The sequence below is a fragment of the Mobula birostris genome, chromosome 7, assembly GCF_030028105.1.
Source record: "Mobula birostris isolate sMobBir1 chromosome 7, sMobBir1.hap1, whole genome shotgun sequence".
Taxonomy (NCBI): domain Eukaryota; kingdom Metazoa; phylum Chordata; class Chondrichthyes; order Myliobatiformes; family Myliobatidae; genus Mobula; species Mobula birostris.
In genome coordinates this window covers 99,729,790-99,754,136 of record NC_092376.1, presented here as the reverse complement: position 1 = coordinate 99,754,136, position 24,347 = coordinate 99,729,790, and the positions used below count along the sequence as shown (strand labels likewise).

Here is a 24,347-nt window from a genome sequence, read left to right as displayed (position 1 = left end):
AAGGTAAATCAAAATTTATTATAGTTTTTATTTAACGGCCAGAGAAGGATGTGCGGGCATGGGAATGTGGTCTGGGAACCAAGAGGTCAGTAATCCAATAAAGTTGTTTTATTCACTGCTCTACGTAGGTCTCTACCTCAACTATAATTGGAGTCAATTATAAAAGATAAAAGATGAAATAGAGGCATATTTGGATAGCAGTAGTAGGATAAGTCCAAGTCAGCATGGATTTACGAAGGGGAAATCATGTTTGACTAATCCTCTGGAATTTTTTGAGGATGCAACTATGAAAATGGACAAGGGAGAGCCAGTAGATATAGTGTACCTGGACTTTCAGAAAGCCTTTGATAAGGTCCCTCATAGGAGATTAGTGGGCAAAATTAGAGCACATGGTATTGGGGGTAGGGTACTGACATGGATAGAAAATTAGTTGGCAGACAGGAAGCAAAGAGTAGGGATTAACGGGTCCTTTTCAGAATGGCAGGTAGTGACTAGTGGGGTACTGCAAGGCTCGGTGCTGGGACTGCAGCTATTTACAATATACATTAATGATTTAGATGAATGGATTAAAAGTAACATTAGCAAATTTGCAGATGACACAAAGCTGGGTGACAGTGTGAAATGTGAGGAGGATGTTATGAGAATGCAGGGTGACTTGAACATGTTGAGTGAATGGGCAGATGCAGTTTAATGCGGATAAATATGAGGTTATCACTTTGGTGGCAAGAACAGGAAGGCAGATTACTATCTGAATGGTGTCAAGTTAGGAAAAGGGGAAGTACAACGAGATCGGGGTGTCCTTGTTCATCAGTCACTGAAAGTAAGCATACAGGTACAGCAGGCAGTGAAGAAAGCTAATGGCATGTTGGCCTTCATAACAAGGGGAGTTGAGTATAGGAGCAAAGAGGTCCTTCTGCAGTTGTAGAAGGCCCTAGTGAGTCCCCACCTGGAGTATTGTGTGCAGTTTTGGTCTCCAAATTTGAGGTAGGACATTCTTGCTATGGAGGGAGTGCAGCGTAGGTTCACTGGGTTAATTCCAGGGATGGCGGGAATGTTATATGTTGAAAGATTGGAGCGACTGGGCTTGTATACATTGGAATTTAGAAGGATAAGAGGGGATCTGATTGAAACACATAAGGTTATTAAGGGATTGGACACGCTAGAGGCAGGAAACATATTCCCGATGTTGGGGGAGTCCAGAACCAGAGGCCACAGTTTAAGAATAAGGGGTAGACCATTTAGAACAGAGTTGAGGAAAAACTTCTTCCACACAGAGGGTTGTGGATCTGTGGAATGCTCTGCCTCAGAAAGCAGTGGAGGCCAATTCTCTATATTCTTTCAAGAAAGAGTTAGATAGAGCTCTTAAAGATAGCGGAGTGAAGGGATATGGGGAGAAGGCAGGAACAGGGTTCTGATTGTGGATGATCAGCCATGATCACAGTGAATGGCGGTGCTGGTTCGAAGGGCAGAATAGCCTACTCCTGCACCTGTTGTTTATTGTCTACTTCATCCTTCCTTCAGAAAAAAAAAATTAAGGACTTGGCAAACCTTTAGGAGATTTGAGAAGGCTGACGCTGGGCTCAATTTTTGTCCAGTCTATGTTTTCCTCCTCAGGTGAGTGTTCCACAGTCAGCTGGTAGAGCTTCATGGAAATAATATCGTGGTTGTCTGAAAGAAATGGAATATTTCAATACAAAACTCTTTCAAGTACCAGTACCTTTGCATCTCAAGCTTGTCATCAGATTGGGAATAACTGAAAATTAATGTGTGAAATCTACGTAGGGAAGTGATTTACATAATCTCTAAAGGCTTCAGAATACATGGAGGGTAATTTTCAGACAATAACTCCAGATGGCAACATGACTTGTGCAGTTGACATCAGGCTATATTGTCCATGATGCCAGTGACAACTCCGCTACTCCCTTTCAGAGAGCCGAGTAGTATTTTGTTTATCCAAAAGCACAAAAAGGCATTGTTTAATGACATTGTACTTCCTATCATGCAGCATTCCTTCAATTCTGCCGAGTTGAGGAGGAAGACTTAAATCCATAGTCTATCATCTCAGAGGTAGGAGTACTAGTACTGAATGTGCAATACACACTACAATAAGGTAATAAAGCCAAAAGTTGCTCCTACCTGACAGATCTCCCGTAGCTGCAGATGCACCAAAGAAATACCCAGTGGGAAGACGCACCCCACTAATATCTATGCACTCTTTCCACTCATTCTTGTCTTCAACGTCTGTCATCACCTGAGAATAGGTAACAAAATTCAAACAACTGAGGAACTGCTAATGGGAAAATTACAAACATATAAACTATATGCTGGGGTGGATACACCTCTATCAGAGGGGGTGTAGAGTGCTCCTTCCCTCCGCTAGCCTGCAAGTCACCTTTGGGCATATTATCTTTTTAGAAGCAGGTGGGAGACGGTCGTACGCGCAGTTGGTGCATATCACAAGTTTTGGTTACGTGACCACTGACGCCAGGCAGACAATCTCCGAAGGGTACTGATAATGGCTGGGGTCATCCGTCTTGTAAAGATACTACCCAGAAGAAAACAATGGCAAACCACTTCTGTAGAAAACATTTGCCAAGAACAATCATGGTCATGTAGAACACTATGATTGCCAATGTCATACAACACAGCACATAACTTTGATGACAAGCTAGGAGCAGAACAGGCCGTCTTACTGAGCGAAGTCTTAAGCCTCCTCCACCATTCAATGAGATCATGCTCAATCCAATAGATCCAGATAATCCACCTACACCTGATAACTTTGCCCCCTCTTGTTTTGTAAGAATCCATCTAGCTTTTTCTTAAAAGTAGATAAAAACTTCCTTCCACTGTATTGTGAAGAAGAGACTTACAAGACCCATACTCTCAGAAAAGATAGCCCGCACTCTGGGGTCGGTTATTTAAAGCTAGATATTGGGAACATCTGTCACTTACTGTTAATCTGCCCCTTGAGTAACGAATTGCTAAGTAAGTGTCGTGGTCAACATTTCGAAGTTCTGCTGGACATCCAGAAAGCTCAGAGGTGCGCCCATCTTTGCTATGGTCATACATTAAAGATCCGTTGTTGACCATTGCTGAGACGTAGGGAAAAACCCGCTGTAGACAAATGACAGGTTATTAACATTGTTATAAAGAAATCCTTAGACAATTGAGAACCCCAAACTACATTAGAAGAGCTGATGAAGTGCTTAAGGAAAGACTTCAAAGGGAGTCAGGTAGTTTGAGTGAGTGAATTTCAGATTTTGGGGATAATACAATTAAATGCACAGTTGCCATGGTAGAACAATGGAACTCGGGGAGTTCAGAGGCAAGAGGACCTGCTGGGAGTTAAATGGTTGGACGACATTACAGAGGGTATAAACTGGTCAGGAACATGAACTTTACAATGGTTATGTTAAATGACCAGAAATCAATGCCAACACAGGGAAGGTGGATAAAAAGAAAACAATTGGTACGGAGTCAGAGTATCAGTAACATGCATTTATAATAGTGGGTGGCCATAAAGGAAAGCATGGGAATAATATTTCAGGCTAGCATTGAAATTCAGTTTGCAAATCATCAACAACCAAGACTAATACTGATAAATTTCATTAACAAGGCTCTTTCCTCTTCAACAGGTCTTCAAAACTGTGTGGTTTGATAAGACAAGGCAATTCAGACCATCAGACATTGGGTCCCCTTAACAATGGATGCACAAATCCAGCAAGGAATGCGTGCAAAAGTGGCTATCACACAGAACTTGTTAGCATTTAGAGCCGCTGAGGGAAATATTTATGGAGAAGTCAGTTAAATATACAAGGAAATGATACACTGATAAGTTAATAGCATAATTCCTAGAGTCTTATGTTCTAAACAATTCTATGTCATGTATCACGGTTAAAAGCAAACATAAATATAGAATAAATTACCATTGTCACCATCCCCCCTTTAAATAGGAATATGAACATTTTACATTCTTGAAGTTCTGAAAAGAACTTCCATCGTTGAATATATCAGGGAGGTGCTTCCACCATGACCTGGTGCTGGCAGAAGGAGCAAGATTGGGGAGCAATTTTGGGAAAACTCAATGCTTTTCTGAGCATTGCCTCTGATCCTAATGTTCAGAAAACAGATTGAGTTTCAGTCCAAATAGCTACCGAGCCTCAACATTACGAAGTTATATACAACATGTTCTCATTTGGGGTTGAATACACACTTGACTGCTACTAACTTAGCTGAAAGGACAGGAATTTCAGAAGTCTCGAACAAACCAGAGATTGCTGAAATACGAAAAGTACTAACTGAATGACCTTCCAAATTAAGCCCTTTTTGGTGGCCATCACATTAGCAAGCATGCTGAAGCATGGCACCTTCAAATAACCTGCTACAATGAAGAAATTTTACATTTCTCCCATTTTCTTCTGAGTACCAAGAAATGGATATTAAGCACTAGCATTATCTGTAATGCCAATAAAAACAATTCTGCAGAATGACTCTGAAATGTTAAGAAAATGGTCCTTTGAATTGTATCAACCAGGAAGGCATGATGCTCAAATTTAGCTGCCCATAGATAGTATGTAAACAGTCATGACAGTGCTTAACACCAGGTTGAGAAAGTGCTGCAGGGAAGCCATTCATGCTACGACACAAATGGAGCTGAGAATTGAGACTTGATAAATTCGTGATTTACAGGTGATTGTTTTTATCTGGGGCCGAATAGTGTGCATAAAACTAACTACTGTATGATAACAGAATCATAGCACACAATGTAGTAGTACTCTACTGCAAAATTTTCCTATTTAGAATTATACCTATATCCAAATCCCTTTGAAAAGATGCTACCAAATGCACTTCTGCCGCTTTTTCAGGTTGTGATCACCAAATCATATTTTGAAGTTATAAAATTCTTTAATTACAGCTCTTTAACCACTCCAAATCTATGTTCTTCTGTTACTGATTCATTTAATCAGACACACCACTGCAAGTCCTTTCATAACTGAATACTTCTGTTAAATCTCTTTCAAAGGCTACCTAAAGTGGATTGTTCAAGTGGACAACCTCAAGTTGATAACCAACCATAAATCTGTTGACGTTAAGTTTAAGAGGTATTAACAGAGCAGTCATAGAACAAGGTTAGGGTATCACCTGGCACTCACATCAGCAGTCTCATCATTTGGGTATGTGTCAATGAAAAGTCCTAAACCATGGAACATATCTTTGCTTCCAAATACGGTGCCTGCAAGTAAAAATGAAAGGGTGTGTGAACTTCTGCACTTAGATCCTCAACATGCGCTCCTGCTGTAATAGGTGTCACCAAGCATGTTTTATGAATCACTCATTATTGGATACCTTTCTGCAAAATAGCAGGGTTGGCTGAAGGAGGAAGAAATAAGATTGCATACATAACCAAGAATTCATTGCAATTCTACCCCATTATTGCTTCCCTCCTGCTCAAAATATGCAAATTCAAGTAGGTGCCAGCTGCAAATGAAACCACCGCTTGCCTACCTCACAAACAGGGATATTCTGATTGCAATATTATTAAACAACAATTGAAACACTGAACTTTCCTGCTTTTTTGAACGGACTCCTGATGAGTTACGGTTCAATGATTTACAGAATTAATATTTAATATTACAGCAACCTCACATGGCCGTACGTAACAGAATGAGTTGCTGGATCCTTGGATTAAATATCTCACCTAGATTATTATTTTCACTCTTACAAAATTGTGCATTTATATAAATAAATAGTTTTTAAAAAAATCATAGTGACCTGGGTAGTTAAGAAACCACTGGGAAAACAAGCCAGTTTCAACAACTATGAAAAAGGAAAGGGAACTGAGGAAAATCACCGAGGTCCTGAACAGAATTGCTAATTAATGACTATGCTCCTCCAATCTTAACTCAGAACTGCTTAAGTGAATACCAGATGATCAGCATTGGGTTAGACTGACATGTTTAAAGAAACTGACTATTGTGTAAGGCACCATTCTAGGTTGTAAATTTCCTCCAGAATTTACAGATTCTGCAATGTTTAGCATACACTGCAGTACTTTAGCCTGAGCTGCAAAGGCTAAGTGGCACACCACTTACTCTTAAACAGCATTGTTTTTCTGTAAGGCATGAAGGTGAAGCAACAGGATGGGGAGGGGCTATAGAGGTAAGTAACAGCTGCAGGAGATGAACAGTCAGTAACAGTATACAGAAAAAAGGTGTGTAGGCTCCTTCAGAGGATTTGTAAAGGTTTTTGATGAGTTGGGGAACGTAGTTGCAAAGCTAGTTTGATTTTGGTATCAGGGCATGTTTCCAAACAAGAATAAGTTGAAGCAAAGTGCTTCACTCTGTGGGTCATCAGGGGCTTACCTACGGAAAATAGCGCCAATGGCAAGCACTGAAATTGCGCCCTATCCAAACATCTGACACCCATCTTTTTAGGTAACTTTACCATAATATCAGCTCAAATATACAACTCAAGTTTGTTAATCTTTTAATTAACAAATTATGGCACTACATGAAAATTATAACCGCACCTTCCTTGCTTTCACTGATGCAAATTGGTCTATGATGTGATCAAAGTCAGTTTTTTCAGTTTCTTCTCTTCCTACACTCAGCAGAGCAAGATGACAGAGTCTGCCTTGACCCATGAGGCTCTCAAATACGAAAGTATTTGTTTTAACTTGCTGAATGATCTCTCACAGCTGGCAATGGGAACTGTGATGGTTAGCATTATCTGAATAGCAATTCAAGAAGCTCTTCAGGTCTTGAAATTTCAATGTCGACCCGCTTTGATAGCAACATTCTGCAATCCAAAATTTCTTCATATAGTTGCTGTCCATCCACATCAGAGCTGTACAATTCGTCCAAATCTTCCCACTTCTTCTTTAGGGCGTTACTGTTGGCGCCATAACACAGTCCCTCAACATCGAGAAGGAACCCAAACTTGGTGTCAGTGTTGTGCAAACGAGTGAACCTTTAATCCGTTTCTCTGTGAAGATGGTTGAGTGTTCCCTTCATGACTCTCTCCATTTCTTCCTTAGCTGTTAACCCAGCATTTCTCAAGTTCTCATCAGCCATTCGTTTCTTTCGTCTCTGACGTCTTTCAACTTCAATATTCTATTCTTGACAGAGATCGACTTCGTCGAGTGACTCATCGACCAACACTTCTCTTTCATCATGAAAATGATCTCGGAGGGCTTTCAAATCCAGGGCAGCATCGTGGAAGTTCATGTTAGGAACCTGCAGCCTCTTCTGAATATGTTCAATGCGAATGAGTACTTCGTCCCAAAATCCTAGTAAAATCAGAAAATCGTAACTCAACATGTGGTTGTACAGTTGCTTGCGTCACTTCTTGTTTCACTGGTCTCGCTTTCATTGTCTATCATGTCCTGGAGAACTTGAAGTATCTCCTCAAGGTACTTGCTGACAGGCTTCACTGCTTCTGTCCTTGTACTCCACCTGGTTTCGGACTCCGACTTAACAATCACAGGCACAGCGTTTTTGAGGTTTTCCCAGCGCTGTGCTGAACGAGAGAAAAATACATGGAGAGTTTTCATGGTTCCAAAAAACGAGACCATCATTGTATCCTGCTTGGCTACATGTACACCCACCAAGTTGAGTGAGTGATTGTTGCAATTCACAAACACTGCCAGGTTGTTTTTCTCACTTATTCTTTGAGAAGCACCATTTCTGCGTCCAGCCATCGCAGTAACGTTGTTATAGCACTGTGACCAACAATCTTGTAGCTCCATTTTGTCCTTCTCTAGCTGTTTCAAAATGTCTTCAACCAAGCTCTCAGCATCCTTCTGGCTTATCTGGATAAAACCAAGGAAGAACTCTCTGACACGGACTGTTTTCCTCTCAAAATCAACTTCCATATACCTCACTACTCTGACATCTGCTCACGGTGTGCCTATCAGGAGTCGAGTCAAACATGAGACCATAGTACTTGGCTTTACGAATGCTTCTCAGTAAACTCTGGCGAACAGTGGATGCCACCATGTGGATGAATTCGTTCTGGACAGCTGGTGAAAGATAAGACGTGGATCCAGGATGACTTTCCAAATGAGTGAGGTGTTCTTTTATGACAGGGTCAAAGATGGCCAGTAGTTTCAGTAAGCCAAGGAAATTTCCCACATTGAAGTCATCGTCTAGCTGAAGTGACTCCCTGTGTCCTCACAAAGCCAGGTTCTGAGTCGCAAGGAATTTTATGCAGTGAAGGATTCTAATCAAGATGTCAGCCTCACTCTTAATCTCATCATACTCGGATTTACCTGACTTGACTTCCTCCTCGGCTTGTGACGCATTTGTACTTGATCCACCTTCATATTCTAACAAACTTGTAGCAGGTGCAGGCGGCTCCATGGGATGTGTCAAACTACTTTTTTCCAGGCTTTTCAAAGAAGGGCATGAAGAACTTGCTCGACTTCTTGGCTTCCTCCGCCTCCAACTTTCATCTCTTCCATCCTTCAGCTCCACTTTTCTTCTTGTGAAGAAATGTTTCATGGCCTTCTTACACAATGCTCTGAGATAAGGCCATCCTAGCGCTTCTCACCCAAGATAATCAAAGACAGATCATACATCTGAAGAAAATTCTTTTTTCACTATCTGAGGATGGCTTGTCTGACTTTAGTAGAAACTGCTTAATGGCACCCAGAATATAAAGGCTTGATCAAGTTCAGCTTTACACTGGACGAATAGTAGGTAAAACAATTCAACTCCCAACTCCAAGTTATTCAGTTCTATCTGCCTACATTAGGTATATGTACAAATATTTCACTGAGAAAGTCGAAAGGAGTGAGAGCAAACCAATTACATAAACATAATTATTTTACAAAATGTAATGCTTATATAGTCATACTTTATTAATCCCGGGGGAAATTGGTTTTCGTTACAGTTGCACCATAAATAATAAATAGTAATAGAACCATAAATAGTTAAATAGTAGTACGTAAATTATGCCAGTAAATTATGACCAGCCTATTGTCTCAGGATGTCTGACCCTCCAAGGGAGGAGTTGTAAAGTTTGATGGCCACAGGCAGGAATGACTTCCTATGACGCTCAGTGTTGCATCTCGGTGGAATGAGTCTCTGGCTGAATGTACTCCTGTGCCCAACCAGTACGTTATGTAGTGGATGGGAGACATTGACCAAGATGGCATGCAACTTAGACAGCATCCTCTTTTCAGACACCACAGTGAGAGAGTCCAGTTCCATCCCCACAACATCACTGGCCTTACGAATGAGTTTGTTGATTCTGTTGGTGTCTGCCACCCTCAGCCTGCTGCCCCAGCACACAACAGCAAACATGATAGCACTGGCCACCACAGACCCGTAGAACATCCTCAGCATCGTCCAGCAGATGTTAAAGGACCTCAGTCTCCTCAGGAAATAGAGACGGCTCTGGCCCTTCTTGTGGACAGCCTCAGTGTTCCTTGACCAGTCCAGTTTATTGTCAATTCGTATCCCCAGGTATTTGTAATCCTCCACCATGTCCACACTGACCCCCTGGATGGAAACAGGGGTCACCTGTACCTCAGCTCTCCTCAGGTCTACCACCAGCTCCTTAGTCTTTTTCACATTAAGCTGCAGATAATTCTGCTCACACCATGTGACAAAGTTTCCTACCGTAGCCCTGTACTCAACCTCATCTCTCTTGCTGATGCATCCAACTATGGCAGAGTCATCAGAAAACTTCTGAAGATGACAAGACTCTGTGCTGTAGTTGAAGTCTGAGGTGTAAACGGTGAAGAGAAAGGGAGACAAGACAGTCCCCTGTGGAGCCCCAGTGCTGCTGATCACTCTGTCGGACATACAGTGTTGCAAGCACACGTACTGTGGTCTGCCAGTCAGGTAATCAAGAATCCATGACACCAGGGAAGCATCCACCTGCATCGCTGTCAGCTTCTCCCCAGCAGAGCAGGGCAGATGGTGTTGAACGCACTGGAGAAATCAAAAAACATGACCCTCACAGTGCTCGCTGGCTTGTCCAGGTGGGCGTAGACACGGTTCAGCAGGAAGACAATGGCATCCTCAACTCCTAGAGAATTATGGTGAATTAACTGTGCTGTATCCAAAGGTATGTAAACAAAATGCTATTGCACAGGATAAACCTTGCCAGTTCCTATGCCACTAAACCGGTATGGACAATTTCAAATGACACCGTGCAGTACGCATCAAGTCCATGTTACCGAGAAATGCACTGCATAAGTTCAAGTTTAATTATCATTCACACATACATGAAGGTAGCCAATCGAAACATCGTTCCTCTGGGGCCAAGGTGCAAAAGACATTACCAACAGCACACAGCAAATGGCATAAATAACAAATATAGTTACAATTTCAGAAAAACATATAGCCCAAATCCCGAAGTGGCACGACTGCAGATTATCCTGGTCCAGCTTGTTCTTCCACCGAGTGAACACTGGAGAGCAGCACTGACAGGAGGGGCTAGTTCCCAACTCAGCACGCCCAGCAAAACCCCTGCTCTCTTCCCTGGACAGCGACAATAGGCTGCTACATTACAGGCAACTCCACTGCCACGGCAATGCAGCTCCCCCACTGTTGGCCTCACCACTGAACCGACTTGCAGTATTACATGTTAAATGTCCAGCAGGGTCTTGTGATCCAATAAAAATGACCAAGATAAACACTCGCTCAATTTGTTGGATCAGGCACCACCTTGATACAATGGTATGTAATGAGTCCAGGCAACAATACAACAATGATACGTAATGAGTCCAGCTCCATCACTATCAAACAACTCGCTGATGGGATAATCTTGCAGTACTTGATGCGCTTACCAGCAGAGCTGTGAATGTAAAAGAGACTTAAAAGACGAACAAAAGAATCAGAGAATAGTACAACTCAGAGGACTCATAATTGCATTAAGATCCACAATATTACAACACAGTAAACTACATAGAAAATGAAGGTGGGCAAAGTTGAATGAAGAATATCAGAGGCAACAATTACCAGCCCATTATTGAAATAAAGGCTGCATCAATTCATGTTACTTGAAATGGCCAAGCCTCCTGCCAAAAGTCTCAATGAGAGACTGAAAAGAAATTGGATTTCAGTTCTTCAAGATTGCATCATAATCTAGGTAACTGAGTACCACATTGGACTTGAGCTTGCAAGGTAAGTGTCTCAGCAAGATAATACCACCATGTTTATGATTCAACATAAACAAGTTCCAAACCAGTTGTTGACCCATAGGTCAAGCTTCTCTGACAATTTATGAAATGTGTACTAGCACTGTGCTGCTTGTGCAGGCAAGGACTAGTGGCAAATTCTGCTGTTACAAAAATTTTAGGTGATGTAGCATTTTAATGTACATCAATGTAGCAATTCAAATAACTTTGAATTGTTTCATAGAGTTTGAGCAGTTTTGGAAGGCAAAAATATTCAAATGCATTTAAAGCCCTAAGCCTAACCAGGTAAAATTCAGGGGCATGACCTACCTGGTTGTCAGAATGACTGGCTTAAGCCAACTCATCTAAGTCACTGATAAGGAAGAAAATGCAGCAAAGGGACATAAAGAAACTGGGTCAGTGAGAGAGAAAAGTGATAACTGCAGTCAATGAAATGCTAAAATTGAGCGGTGTCGATGCATCATGATATTCAAAACCAGGTTGGAAGTGTTCACTTGGTAAGGTCAGTCCTGTCAGTCGGATCTTTTGGGAATGATAAAAACATTTTAATATCAATCCAATATGACTTCATGGCTTCCAAGAGGACTGCTTTTGACAGCACAAGCAGGAAAACAAGCAAAATCCTAGGGCTCCACACTGAGTGTCAAATTCAGTAGTGTCAAACTCAGTTAAAATGAATTCTCTATTATTCCATGTCCAAAGCTAGCACAGATTCTCATTTTTGGGGTACAGGATAGTAGGCCTTTCTGACTCTGCAACCCCAATTTAACTCTAACCTACAATGACCAATTAATCTACACCATTTGTCCTTGGACTGTGGAAGGAAACCAGAGCAGCTAGGGAAAACCCACACATTCCATGGGGAAGATGTACAGACTCCTTACAGATAACACCACAATTGAACCCCACTCCAAAGTCTGACATCCTGAGTTGTAACAGCGTCACACTATCTGCTGTGCTACCATGGCGCCACATACACACCTTTGAGCAGAGATACAACGGACCTCTTCCCATCGTGGATAGTCTGCCAATGCTTTACTCACTGGCAACAAGAGACGTCAGCAATTTGATCAGAAAGTTTTAAATCAATGTGAATAAATGAGACTGCACTATCAAACGTCATTTCCTTCAGGGCAGATACTAACCCAATTCTAATGCTAATGGCAACAGATGCAAGAAAAATCATCAGGCTCCCTCAAAGGCAATTTTGTTTTAATTTGAATATGAAATATCATCTCTTTACAAACTCTGGGTTAAACTTTTAGAACTCCCTAACAGCAGTGTGAGAATGTCTTTACTCCTCAATCTGGAGCTTGACAGGAATCCACATTAACAGTTTCTCAAGAAAAACTGGGAATAGGTAATGAATGCTTTTCAGCACAGCCAAATTAAGAATGGAAAATAACTTTAACTTCTGCAGGGGTGGATAAACAAATATTAGTGTGTGTTTTTGTTTTGTAGAATTACAGCTGCTATTCAGTTGCATCCTGTGCCTAGTACAAGATCATCTGTTCCAGATGGCTTGTCAAAAGCCTGTTATTTTACAATCACATATGGTTCCATCCACACCCAAGGAAGCTGAGCAAAGGATGATGGACAAAATCAGCCTGGCAAAATTGCGACTTGCAAACAGGGACATACAATTCAAAGGAAGTATTTTGCGCAAAGATTTGAGTTCGAATACAAAGCAAAAGGTTCTGCAACAGTGAGCAAATCAGGGAGCTCTTCTCCATACTTAACTGCCAACAACGCTACAGTTTTCCATTCACAATCACTGTTCAAGCCCGACTTACAGATTGGCTACTGTATCAGCTATCTTACACCAGGGACTGCTGTTAAGTGTCTTCTATTGCACAATATAAATGCAAGTTCTCTCTGTAAGATGAGGCCGGGGTTGTAACTGCAGTTAAGATAAATTTCTCAAGTTAAGTTTCCCTATTTACATAAGGCATCATCACCATATACCACTTTTCAAATATCTGAACTCTTATTCATGGCATACAAAATCAGTGGATTTCAGTTCCTACTCACACTTCAATCTGATAACATAGGAGAAATACTGTACCAGGTGTTAATCGATCCTTTGTGTACCATACAGCTAACCCATCACCGTGAAGATTCTTTTTCCCTGCTCCATGAACTTTGAACTGGACATGAAGCTCCCAGTCTTTGAGGTAACAAGGCTGCCAAGAGAGACAACAATGGCTGAGACCTTACAGAAAAAGATTATGTTTTGCTCTCTACATAATCAATTACATAAGCTGTAAAAGTTAGAATTTGTAGAGGTGGTGGCAGTACAGTGGTTAGATTCATGTCTAGCAATTTGCAGATGTGTATGAAAGTCAGTTACACCAAATCCCACCATAACAGCTGACAAATTTAATTTCTGCCATTTATGTAATCTCAGAATGAAGAAGCTGCCCTAAAGACTAACATGAAAATAACAAACTACAATAAATAAAATCTTTCTTGGAAGAAACCCACTACCCTATTTATCAACTTCACTCCAAACCTACATGCATGAGCATGTAGGTCTGCTGCCACTTAACATGCACGAGGATACATTCACGAAACAAAAACAGATCAAGGAACTTGAAAACATAAATTAGAAACAGATGTTCTCAGGGAAACGTATGGAAGAAATGTGGCAAATGATCAGGGGATATTTGTGTGGAGTTCTGCAAAGGTATGTTTCAATGAGACAGGGAGAGGATGGTAGGGTACAGGAACTGTGGTGTACAAAGGCTGTTGTAAGTCTAGTCAAGAAGGAAAGAGCTTATGAAAGGTTCAAAAAACTAGGTAATGACAGAGATCCAGAAGATTACAAGGCTAGCAGGAAGGAGTTTAAGAATGAAATTAGGAGAGCCAGAAGGGGCCAATGAGAAGGCCTTTGTGGACAGGATTAAGGAAAACCCAAAGCATTCTACAAGTATGTGGATAAAACATGAGAGAATAGGACCAATCAAGTGTGACAGTGGAAAACTGTGTATGGAACCAGAGGAGTTAGCAGAGGTACTTAATGAATACTTTGCTTCAGTATTCACTACAGAAAAGGATTTTGGTGATTGTAGGGATGACTTACAATGGACTGAAAAGCTGGAAAGCATCAAGTTGGGTAAGTCTCCGGGACAGGGTGAGATGTACCCCAGGCTACTGTGGGAGGTGAGAGAGGAGGTTGCTGAGCCTCTGGCAATGATCTTTGCAATATCAATAGGGACGGAAGAGGTTCCGGAGGATTGGAGGGTTGTGAATGTTGTTCCCTTATTCAAGAAAGGGAGTAGAGATTGCCTAGGAAGTTATAGACCAGTGAGTTGGTAAGTTGATGGAGAAGATCCTGAGATGCAGGATTTATGAACATTTGGAGAGGCATAATATGATTAGGAATAGTCAGCATGGCTTTGTCAAAGGCAGATTGTGCCTTACAAGCCTGATCGAATTTTTTTTTGAGAATGTGACTAAACACATTGATGAAGGTAGAGCAGAAGATGTAGTGTACATGGATTTCAGCAAGGCATTTGATAAGGTACCCCATGCAAGGCTTATTGAGAAAGTAAGGAGGCATGGGATACAAGGGGACATTGCTTTGCGGATCCAGAGCTGGCTTGCCAACAGAAGGCAAAGAGTGGTTGTGGACGGGTCATATTCTGCATGGAGGTCAGCGACCCATGGTGTGCCTTAGGGATCTGTTCTGGGACCCCTACTCTTTGTGATTTTTATAAATAACCTGAATGAGGAAGTGGAGGGATGGTTAGTAAATTTGCTGATGACACAAAGTTAGGAGGTGTTGTGGATAGTGTGGAGGGCTGGCAGAGGTTACAGCGGGACATTGATAGGATGCAAAACTGGGCTGAGAAGTGGCAGATGGAGTTCAATCCAGATAAGTGTGAGAGGGTTCATTTTGGTAGGTCAAGTATGGTGGCAGAATAGAGTATTAATGGCAGTGTGTAGGATCTTGGGGTCCGAGTCCATAGGACACTCAAAGCTGCTACACAGGTTGACTCTGTGGTTAGGAAGGCATATGGTGCATTGGACTTCATCAATCGTGGGATTGAGTTTAGGAGCAAAGAGGTAATGTTGCAGCTATATAGGACCCTGGTCAGACCCCACTTGGAGTACTGTGCTCAGTTCTGATTGCCTCACTACAGGAAGGATGTGGAAACCATAGAAAGGGTGCAGAGGAGATTTATAAGGAAGTTGCCTGGATTGGGGAGCATGCCTTATGAGAATAGGTTGAGTGAATTCCGCCTTTTCCCCTTGGAGTGATGGAGGATCAGAAGTGACCTGATAGAGGTGTATAAGATGATGAGAGGCATTTATCATGTGGATAGAACCATATAACATTACAGCACAGAAACAGGCCTTTTGGCCCTTCTTGGCTGTGCCGAACCATTTTTCTGCCTAGTACCACTGACCGGCACCTGGACTATATCCCTCCATACACCTCTCATCCATGTACCTGTCCAAGTTATTCTTAAATGTTAAAAGTGAGACCACATTTACAACTTCATCTGGCAGCTCATTCCACACTCCCACCACTCTCTGTGTGAAGCCCCCCCCCCAATGTTCCCTTTAAACTTTACCCCCTTCACCCTTAACCCATGTTTTCTGGTTTTTTTCTCCCCTTGCCTCAGTGGAAAAAGCCTGCTTGCATTCACTCTATCTATACCCATCATAATTTTATATACCTCTATCAAATCTCTCCTCATTCTTTTATGCTGCAGGGATTAATGTCCTAACCTATTCAACCTTTCTCTGCAGGGAAGATGGCAGCGCAACGCAGCTCGCAGCAGCCACTCCGGTGGTGATGTCTGTTATTTGTCAATTAGGGTGCCGTGCACAATCCTGATCTGACGGAGATGGACATGAGAGCATGGAGGAACATCTGGTGAAACTTCTGAAATGCGTGCTTCGCTGCTGCTGCTATTCTGTGGTCCAGAATCTCCAGAGAAGGCCCCGAGTCCTCAGTTTTGCTTGTTGCTCGGCGGCTGGGGTGGGGTTGAAGCGCTCAGCAGAGGATGGTGCTCGGAGAGGCTGTGTCGGAGGGGCTGGTCGGAGGCTTGAAGTTTTCGGACAGACTCAGAGTCCGCTGCGGTCGGGTGCTTCCAATGGTGCTGCATCGCAAGTTTGCGGCGCTTGGAGGTTCATGGCAGGGAGAATTTCTCCCTTCTGCTGCCTGCGTGAGATGATGAGCCTATCGGGACTTTGAGACTTTTATTAACTGTGCCCATGGTCTGCTCTTCATCAAATTATGGTATTGCTTTGCACTGTTGTAACTATATGTTACAATAATGTGTTTTTGTCAGTTTTAGTCTTGGTTTGTCCTGTGTTTTCTTGTGATATCATTCTGGAGGAACGTAGTATCATTTTTTAATGCATGCATTTCTAAATGACAATAAACAAGGACTGTGTGTCCTCATAATCTAATCTATCTCAGTTTCTCAAGTCCCAGCAACATCTTTGTAAACCTTCTTTGCATTCTTTCAACCTTATTAATATCCTTCCTGTAACTTGGTGACCAAATCTGAACACAATACTCCAAATTCGGCCTCACCAATGCCTTATACAACCTCATCATAACATTCCAACTTTTATACTCAATACTTTGATTTATAAAGGCCAAAGTACCAAAAGCTCTCTATCTACCTGTGACTCCACTTTTAGGGAATTTTGCATCTGTATTCCGAGATCCCTTTGTTCGACTGCACTCCTCAGTGCCCTACCATTTACCTTGTATGTTCTACCTTGGTTTGTCCTTCCAAAGTGCAATACCTCACATTTGTCTGTATTAAATTCCATCTGCCATTTTTCAGCCCATTTTTCCAGCTGGTCCAAATCCCCCTACAAGCTTTGAAAACCTTCCTCACTGTCCACACCACCTCCAATCTTTGTATCATCAGCAAATTTGCTGATCCAGTTTACATTATCATCAGATCATTGATATAGATGACAAACAACAATGGACCCAGCACTGATCCCTGTGGCACACCACTATTCACAGGCCTCCAATCAGAGAAGCAATCCTCCACTACCACTCTCTGGCTTCTTCCATTGAGCCAATGTCGAATCCAATTTACTACCTCTCCGTGTACACCTAGCGACTGAATCTTCCTAACTAACCTCCCATGCGGGACCTTGTCAAAGGCCTTAATGAAGTCCATGTAGACGACACTGCCTTCCCTTCATCCACTTTCCTGGTAACCTCCTTGAAAAACTCCAATAGATTGGTCAAACGTGACCTACCACGCAGAAAGCCATGTTGACTCTCCCTAATAAGTCCCTGTCTATCCAATCCCTTGTAGATCCTATCTCTTAGTATTCCTTCCAATAATTTACCTACTACTGACGTCAAAATTACCGGCCTATAATTTCCCGGATTAAATTTAGAGCCTTTTTAAATAACAGAACAACATGAGCTGTTCTCCAATCCTCTGGCACCTCACCCGTAGATACCGACATTTTAAATATATCTGCCGGGGCCCCTGTAATTTCAACGCTAGTCTCCTTCAAAGTCCGAGGGAATACCCTGTCAGGTCCTGGGGATTTATCTACTCTGATTTGCCTCAAGATAGCAAGCACCTCCTCCTCCTCAATCTGTATAGGTTCCATGACCTCACTACTTGTTTGCCTATTTCCATTGACTCCATGCCAGTTTTCTTAGTAAATACAGATGCAAAAACCCCATTTAGGATCTCCCCCATTTCTTTTGGTTCCATACATAGCCAACCACTCTGATCTTCAAGAGGACCAATTTTACCCCTTTTGCTCTTAATATACCTGTAGAAGCTCTTTGGATTATCCTTCACCTTGACTGCCAAAGCAACCTCATGTCTTCTTTTAGCCCTCCTGATTTCTTTCTTAAGTATTTTTTGCACTTTTTATATTCCTCAAGCACCTTATTTGCTCCGTTTCCTACACATGTCACACATCTCTCTCTTCTTCTTTATCAGAGTTCCAATATACCTTGAGAACCAAGGTTCTTGTTCTTACTCACTTTGCCTTTAATCCTGACAGGAACTTACAAAACTCTGCACTTTCAAAATTTCTCCTTTGAAGGCCTCCCACTTACCAATCACATCTTTGCCAGAGAACAACCTGTCCCAATCCACGCTTTTTAGATCCTTTCTCATTTTTTCAAATTTGGCCTTTTTCCAGTTTAGAACCTCAACCCGAGGACCAGATCTTTCTTTATCCATGATCAAGTTGAAGCTAATGGTGTTATGATCACTGGAACCAAAGTGTTCCCCTACACACACTTCCATCACCTGTCCTAACTCGTTTCCTAATAGGAGATCTAATATTGCATCCTCTCCAGTTGGTACTTCTATATATTGATTTAGAAAACTTTCCTGAACACATTTTACAAATTCTAACCCGCCTAGACCTTTAACAGGATGGGAATCCCAATCAATATGAGGAAAATTAAAATCCCCTACTATCACAACTTTATGTTTCCTGCAGTTGTCTGCTATCTCTCTGCAGATTTGCTCCTCCAATTCTTGCTGACTATTGGGTGATCTATAATACAAACCCATTAATGTGATCATGCCTTTCCTGTTTCTCAGCTCCACCCATATGGCCTCCATAGTCAGAGGCTTTTTCCCAGGGCTGAAATGGCTAGCACGAGAGGGCATAGTTTTAAGGTGCTTGGAAGTAGGTACAGGGGTAAGTTGTTGTTGTTTTTTTTTTAAACACAGAGAGTGGTGAGTGCGTGAAATGGGCTGCCGGTGACGGTGGTGGAATCAGATACGATAGAGTCTTTTAAGAGACTCCTGGATAGGTACATGGAGCTTAGAAAAATAGAGAGCTATGGGTAACCCTTGGTAATTTCTAAGGACAGGAATTAGGCACAGCTTTGTGGGCCAAAGGGCCTGTATTATGCTGTAGGTTTTCTATGTTTCTACGAAACTGATGGATCATCTGACAGTAATTTTTAATATTGAATTCCTATGTAGCAAGATCTCCTAAACCAGTTAACACTACAATGAACCCCCTCACACCTGGGAATTGAAGTCTAAACTGAGAGAATAAAAGGATATCAACACAGCTGTACTCAAAGAATCAATGTGCCAGGTTCCTAAACAATCCTTGTGTAGCTCTTGTTCTATCAGGACAGACCCAGAGATGGCAATCGTGAGTTGGAAGTAGCCCTGGGAGACTCAGCATCAACCCCAAGCATCAGTTCACACATCAACAAAGAAAGCATTGTCAGAATCAGGTTTAATATCACTGCAATATATTGTGAAATTTGTTATTAAGCAGCAGCAGTACATAAAAGAACTACAACTATAGGCCAGCCAGCTTAACTTCTATAGTCGGGAAAATGCTTGAAGCTAACATTAAAGAAGAATTAGTGAGACATCGGGATAAATATAGTTCAGTCAGGCAGGCACAGCATAGATTCATTAAGGGCAGGTCCTGTTTGACAAACTTACTGGAGCTCTCAGGATATAATGAACACCAAGGGAAACACAGGTCGGTACCTGGATTTCCAGAAGGCATTCAGTAACGTGCTGCATAAAAGACTTAGTTGTAATAGAAGGATGCATTGAGTTGGGAGTAATGAGTTAGCATGGTAAGCACTGGTTAACCAACAGAAGGAAGAGAGTTGGGAAAATGGTTGTTTCTCTGGTTGGACAGAGTGATGTAGGGGTTGGTTCTGGACTTGCAACTGTTCATGATATACATTAACAACTTGGAAAAGGGAAATGAATATAGCATATCTAAGTTGTAGATGACATGTAAATTGTGCAGAGGATGTGGAGAGTCAGCAGAAAGATATAGATAGATTAAGTGAGTGGGCAAGTGTCTAGCAGATGGAGTGCAATTTTTTTTTAAATGTGAGGTCCTCTTTGGAAAGAAAAATATGATCAGATTATTACTTAAATAGTGGAAGATTGCAGCATGCTGTTGTGCAGAGGGACTTGGGAGTACTTGTACATCATAGACTGGTATGGAAACACAAATATCCAGGAACAGAAAAGTCTACAAAAGTTGGTGGAAACAGCCCATTTGTAGTTAACAAATTTCACAACACATGCCAGTGATAATAAACCTGATTCTGATTCCGAGTCCATCACAGACAAAGCCCTCCCCATTGTTCAGCACATTTACAAGGAGCGCAGTCATAAAAAAGCAGAATCCATCATCAAGGACCCCCATCATCCAGGCCATGCTCTTTATTCGCTACTACCATCAGGCAGGAGGTACAGGAGTCCCACACCACAACGTTCAGGAACAATTATTAGCCTACAACCATCAGGCTCCTGAACCAGTGTGGAAAATTTCACTTACCTCAATGCTGAATGACTCTAAAACCTATAGACCCACTTTCAAGGACTCTACAACTCAGTACTATTTATTTACTTCTTTTAAATTAATTTGCATGATTTGTCTTCTTTTGCACATGGATTGTCTGCTAGTCTCTTTATATATTTTTCGTAAATTCTATCGTATTATTTTCCCTGTAAATGCCTGCAAGTAAACAAATCAAGGCAGTATATTGTGACATCTAAGTACTTTGATAATAGATCCACCTTGAACTTAAATTAAATAAAAGGACGAGGAACAAGTTAAACAAAGCTTATGCAAAATTTAGGCGGGAGGAGAAGATGGCGAGGTGACGCAGCTCGTAGCCACCACTTCGGTGGTGATGTCTGTTATTTGTCAAGAAGGGTGTCGTGCACAATTCTGATTTGATGGAGACGGACGTGAGAGCACGGAGGAACATCTGGTGAAACTTCTGAAATACCTGCTTCGCTGCTGCTGCTATTGTGTGGTCCAGAATCTCCAGAGGAGAAGGCCCCGAGTTCTGTTTGCTTGTTGCTTGGCGGCCGGGGCGGGGTCGAAGCACTTGGCAGAGGATGGTGCTTGGAGAGGCTGTGTCGGAGGCTCAAAGTTTTCGGATGGACTCAGAGTCCGCTGCAGTAGAGTGCTTCCAATGGCAGCGCTTGGAGGTTCATGGTGGGGAGAGCTTCTCCCTTCTGCCGCCTGCATGAGATGATGAGTCTATCGGGACTTTGAGACTTTTTTTTTTTACCATGCCCATGGTCTGCTCTTTATCAAATTATGGTATTGCTTTGCACTGTTGTAACTATATGTTATAATTATGTGGTTTTGTCAGTTTTATTCTTGGTTTGTCCTGTGATTTTCTTGTGATATCATTCTGGAGGAACATTGTATCATTTTTTAATGCATGCATTTCTAAATGACAATAAACGAGGACTGAGTGTCCTCATAATCTAAACTTAGCATTTACTGTTCGAGAAATAGAGCTTGCAGCAGACTTCATATATGTAAACTGTTTTTTTACCTAAACACACGGAATCAATATTACTGAAGCTCAAGCTAAACTTGTGTAACAGGAACAGAATCAGGTCCCTTTTAACTTCACATCTTTCCCATGAGTAAACAGCAGGACAGCCTCAAAGACACCAATGGTGATTTCAATATTCATACTGTTGCATGGCACATCTTTGGAGAAACCTGGGTAAAGTCTGGTCCTGTCGTTTTTATTTTATTTAGTATACAAGGCTAAATCAGTAAATTTAGCCCAGAAGAGCAAAACTGCTCATGTGATTGACAGAGTTAATCCCTCTGGGCTAACAATCCAGCAAGGGAGACCAATAGCATCGATAAGAAAAAAAACAATTAGCAAGGTTTTCTGCTGGTAAAAATACCAGAGTCATGAGACAGACAATTCTCTCATCCTTCCAATTATTCAACATTTAGCTCAGTTTTATTACTTCAGACTTACTTCACTATGATTGTCCACTCATGAGGAAACTACTGTTTACTAATGCATGCAGACACTTACCACTCGGTTCCAGATCGATCCACTTTTACTGCGATCATCAGGTGTTAGACGAATATACTGGCCTGTTAGCATTGTGCTCCCACTAAAATCCCACAGGGGCATTGAACTTGAGCCCACTCCTGTAGAAAAGGAAGAAGTACAAGAGCAATGACTAAGATTAACATTTTCTCAAAAGCTGCTAGTAACTGTTCCTCAATGCAAGGATATTTTCAACTGTATTTATCTTTAACACCCCTAAACTGTCTAGAAATACCTGAAAGCACATTAGAAGAGATGGTCTTCAGGGAACACCTGAAAGTGAATGAACAAGTAAACACAAGGTGCTGAAAAGCTAATTAGTGGTGGAGAAAAGAAAAAGGAAGCAAATAAAACAATAAAAACAAGCCAGTGAACCTACTTCTCCTCCACTGTAGTTTCTTTTTAAGAATCACTGTCTTAAGAGTTCAGATTAAATTCAAACACCTCTACAAGATACCACTATTCCACGTCAACACAGAAAACTCAGCTGAGATTTCTCAAAGAGTGCTGCCACTCATTTTAAAGCAACTCCCAATCATAATTGTAATTCTGCTCTCATGACACTTGCACCATCTACAAGAGTTATGATCATGACAGGATTATGTTGCAAAAATAGGCCATTTTGTTGATAACTTGTTCTGAACCAGTACCCACAATCCCATTAGACCCATTCCGTATTTCCTGTGGCCCTGCAATCTACTTCTCACATGTCCATCTTTGACACTTATGCTACTTACCGATACTAATTATCAAATTACAGTAAACATTAACCTCACAGCACATCTTGCTGTATTTTCTCCCCATTTAGAAATAGTCCATGCCTTTATTCCTTCGGCCAAAGTGCATGACCATACACTTTCCTGCACTATATTCCATCTGCCACTTCTGCCCAAAACTTCCTGCAGACTCCCTGCTTCCTCAACACTACCTACCCCTCCACCTATCTTTGTATCATCTGCAGATTTGGCCACAAAACCATCAACTCCATTAACCAAATCATTGACATAAAATGTGAAAAGAAGCGGCCCTAACTCAGACCCCTGTGGAAAACCACTTGGCACTGGCAGCCAACCAGAATAGGCCCCCTTTATTACAACTCTTTTCATCCTGCCAATCAGCCAATCTTCTATCCGTGCTAGTATTCTTCCTGTAATACCATGGGCTCTTATCTTCTAAGGCAACCTTAAGTGCACCATTGTGTCAAAGGCCTTCTGAAAATCCAAGCAAGCAACATCCACCAACTCTCCTGCCTGTTTTTCACTCAAAAGTCTAAAGAGTAAATCTTTGCATTAAGTGAACAAGTGAATAGAAGTGCATTGTATGGATCTTTCAAGTAAACTGAAGTAGTATCAGAAAAACCAGCAAGGACCTCAAATGGGCAGTCCTCCAAGCGATGCTTCTCCTTGGGAAAAACCCCTTACGCTGAACAATGCTGCCTTCTGAACTCCAAGGAATCAAGGTATGGATATGACATGGACAGAGACTCTACAGTGACCTCTAGCAACTCAAGTGAGGATGACAGTGATGTAACAACAGGATTGGGTACTATGTCATGGCTTGCTCCAATAAAGTCTGAAGAAATGAAGACATGCAGCACTGAAAATGGAACCTATGAAAGAACTTCCATTGTTTCCGTCAATCACTTCCCAAGGAAAAGATTGATAAACGCTCCAAAGAAATTCCACATCATAAAAAAACTTTAAAGGTCTGGGCTGAGCTTCAACATATTAACAGAAACAAACTGCACCCATATGACGGCATCCAAATTTTGGCAACTATGTAATCTCAACAAATCAGACAATTGACTTGCAGAGCTGACAATGACATGAGAGATGGTAAACAAAACATACAAGGAGGTTGGGATGCAGTTAAGAGGTGGATGGAAGAACAGGCCCCAATGCAGACTGTTTAGAGGAAAGTGGTAGATAAAAGGTTTGGGAATATTTTTGGAAATAAAAACTCGAAAGGCCAGTGTGGTTAAGTTACTCAGGAATTCAGGGAGTAAATGAAAATAACAGAAGTCCCTTTTATCGGACTTTTATGGACGGCCTGAAACCAGGTATTGTAAAGATGAAGGTGACAAAAATGAATTGGAGTGAAGTTGGTGTTCCATATAATGAGACAGTGCACGCTGCCAAACAAGTGGAATGGGATCTCAAAACCCAAATAAGATCGTTACAGATGGGTCAGTTACCTGCTGATCAACAGCCACTGACCATGGGTCAACAGCCACAGCTACTGTAGGTGAGTCAACAGCAAACACCCTTTCACCAACAGGAGAAGTGGGACTGGAATTCACCATGTGCACCGCAGCACTCTCAGTCTGAGTCAAACCTCCGAGGACAATCCCCTAAAACAAAATGTCAC

The 24,347-nt window shown here is 41.8% G+C and overlaps 1 protein-coding gene across 1 annotated transcript in view; it reads right to left on the bottom strand.

Moving 5' to 3' along the window:
• The window catches only part of lman2 (lectin, mannose-binding 2), a 40,040-nt gene that overhangs the window by 5,526 nt on the left and 10,167 nt on the right, over positions 1-24,347 (bottom strand). The window contains exons 2-7 of the mRNA XM_072263532.1: positions 21,963-22,081; positions 13,215-13,332; positions 5,154-5,233; positions 2,953-3,114; positions 2,137-2,251; positions 1,549-1,668 (exon numbers count right to left, since the gene is read on the bottom strand). Coding sequence (XP_072119633.1) covers positions 1,549-1,668; positions 2,137-2,251; positions 2,953-3,114; positions 5,154-5,233; positions 13,215-13,332; positions 21,963-22,081 — 714 coding nt within the window. The remainder of the gene's footprint in view (positions 1-1,548; positions 1,669-2,136; positions 2,252-2,952; positions 3,115-5,153; positions 5,234-13,214; positions 13,333-21,962; positions 22,082-24,347) is intronic.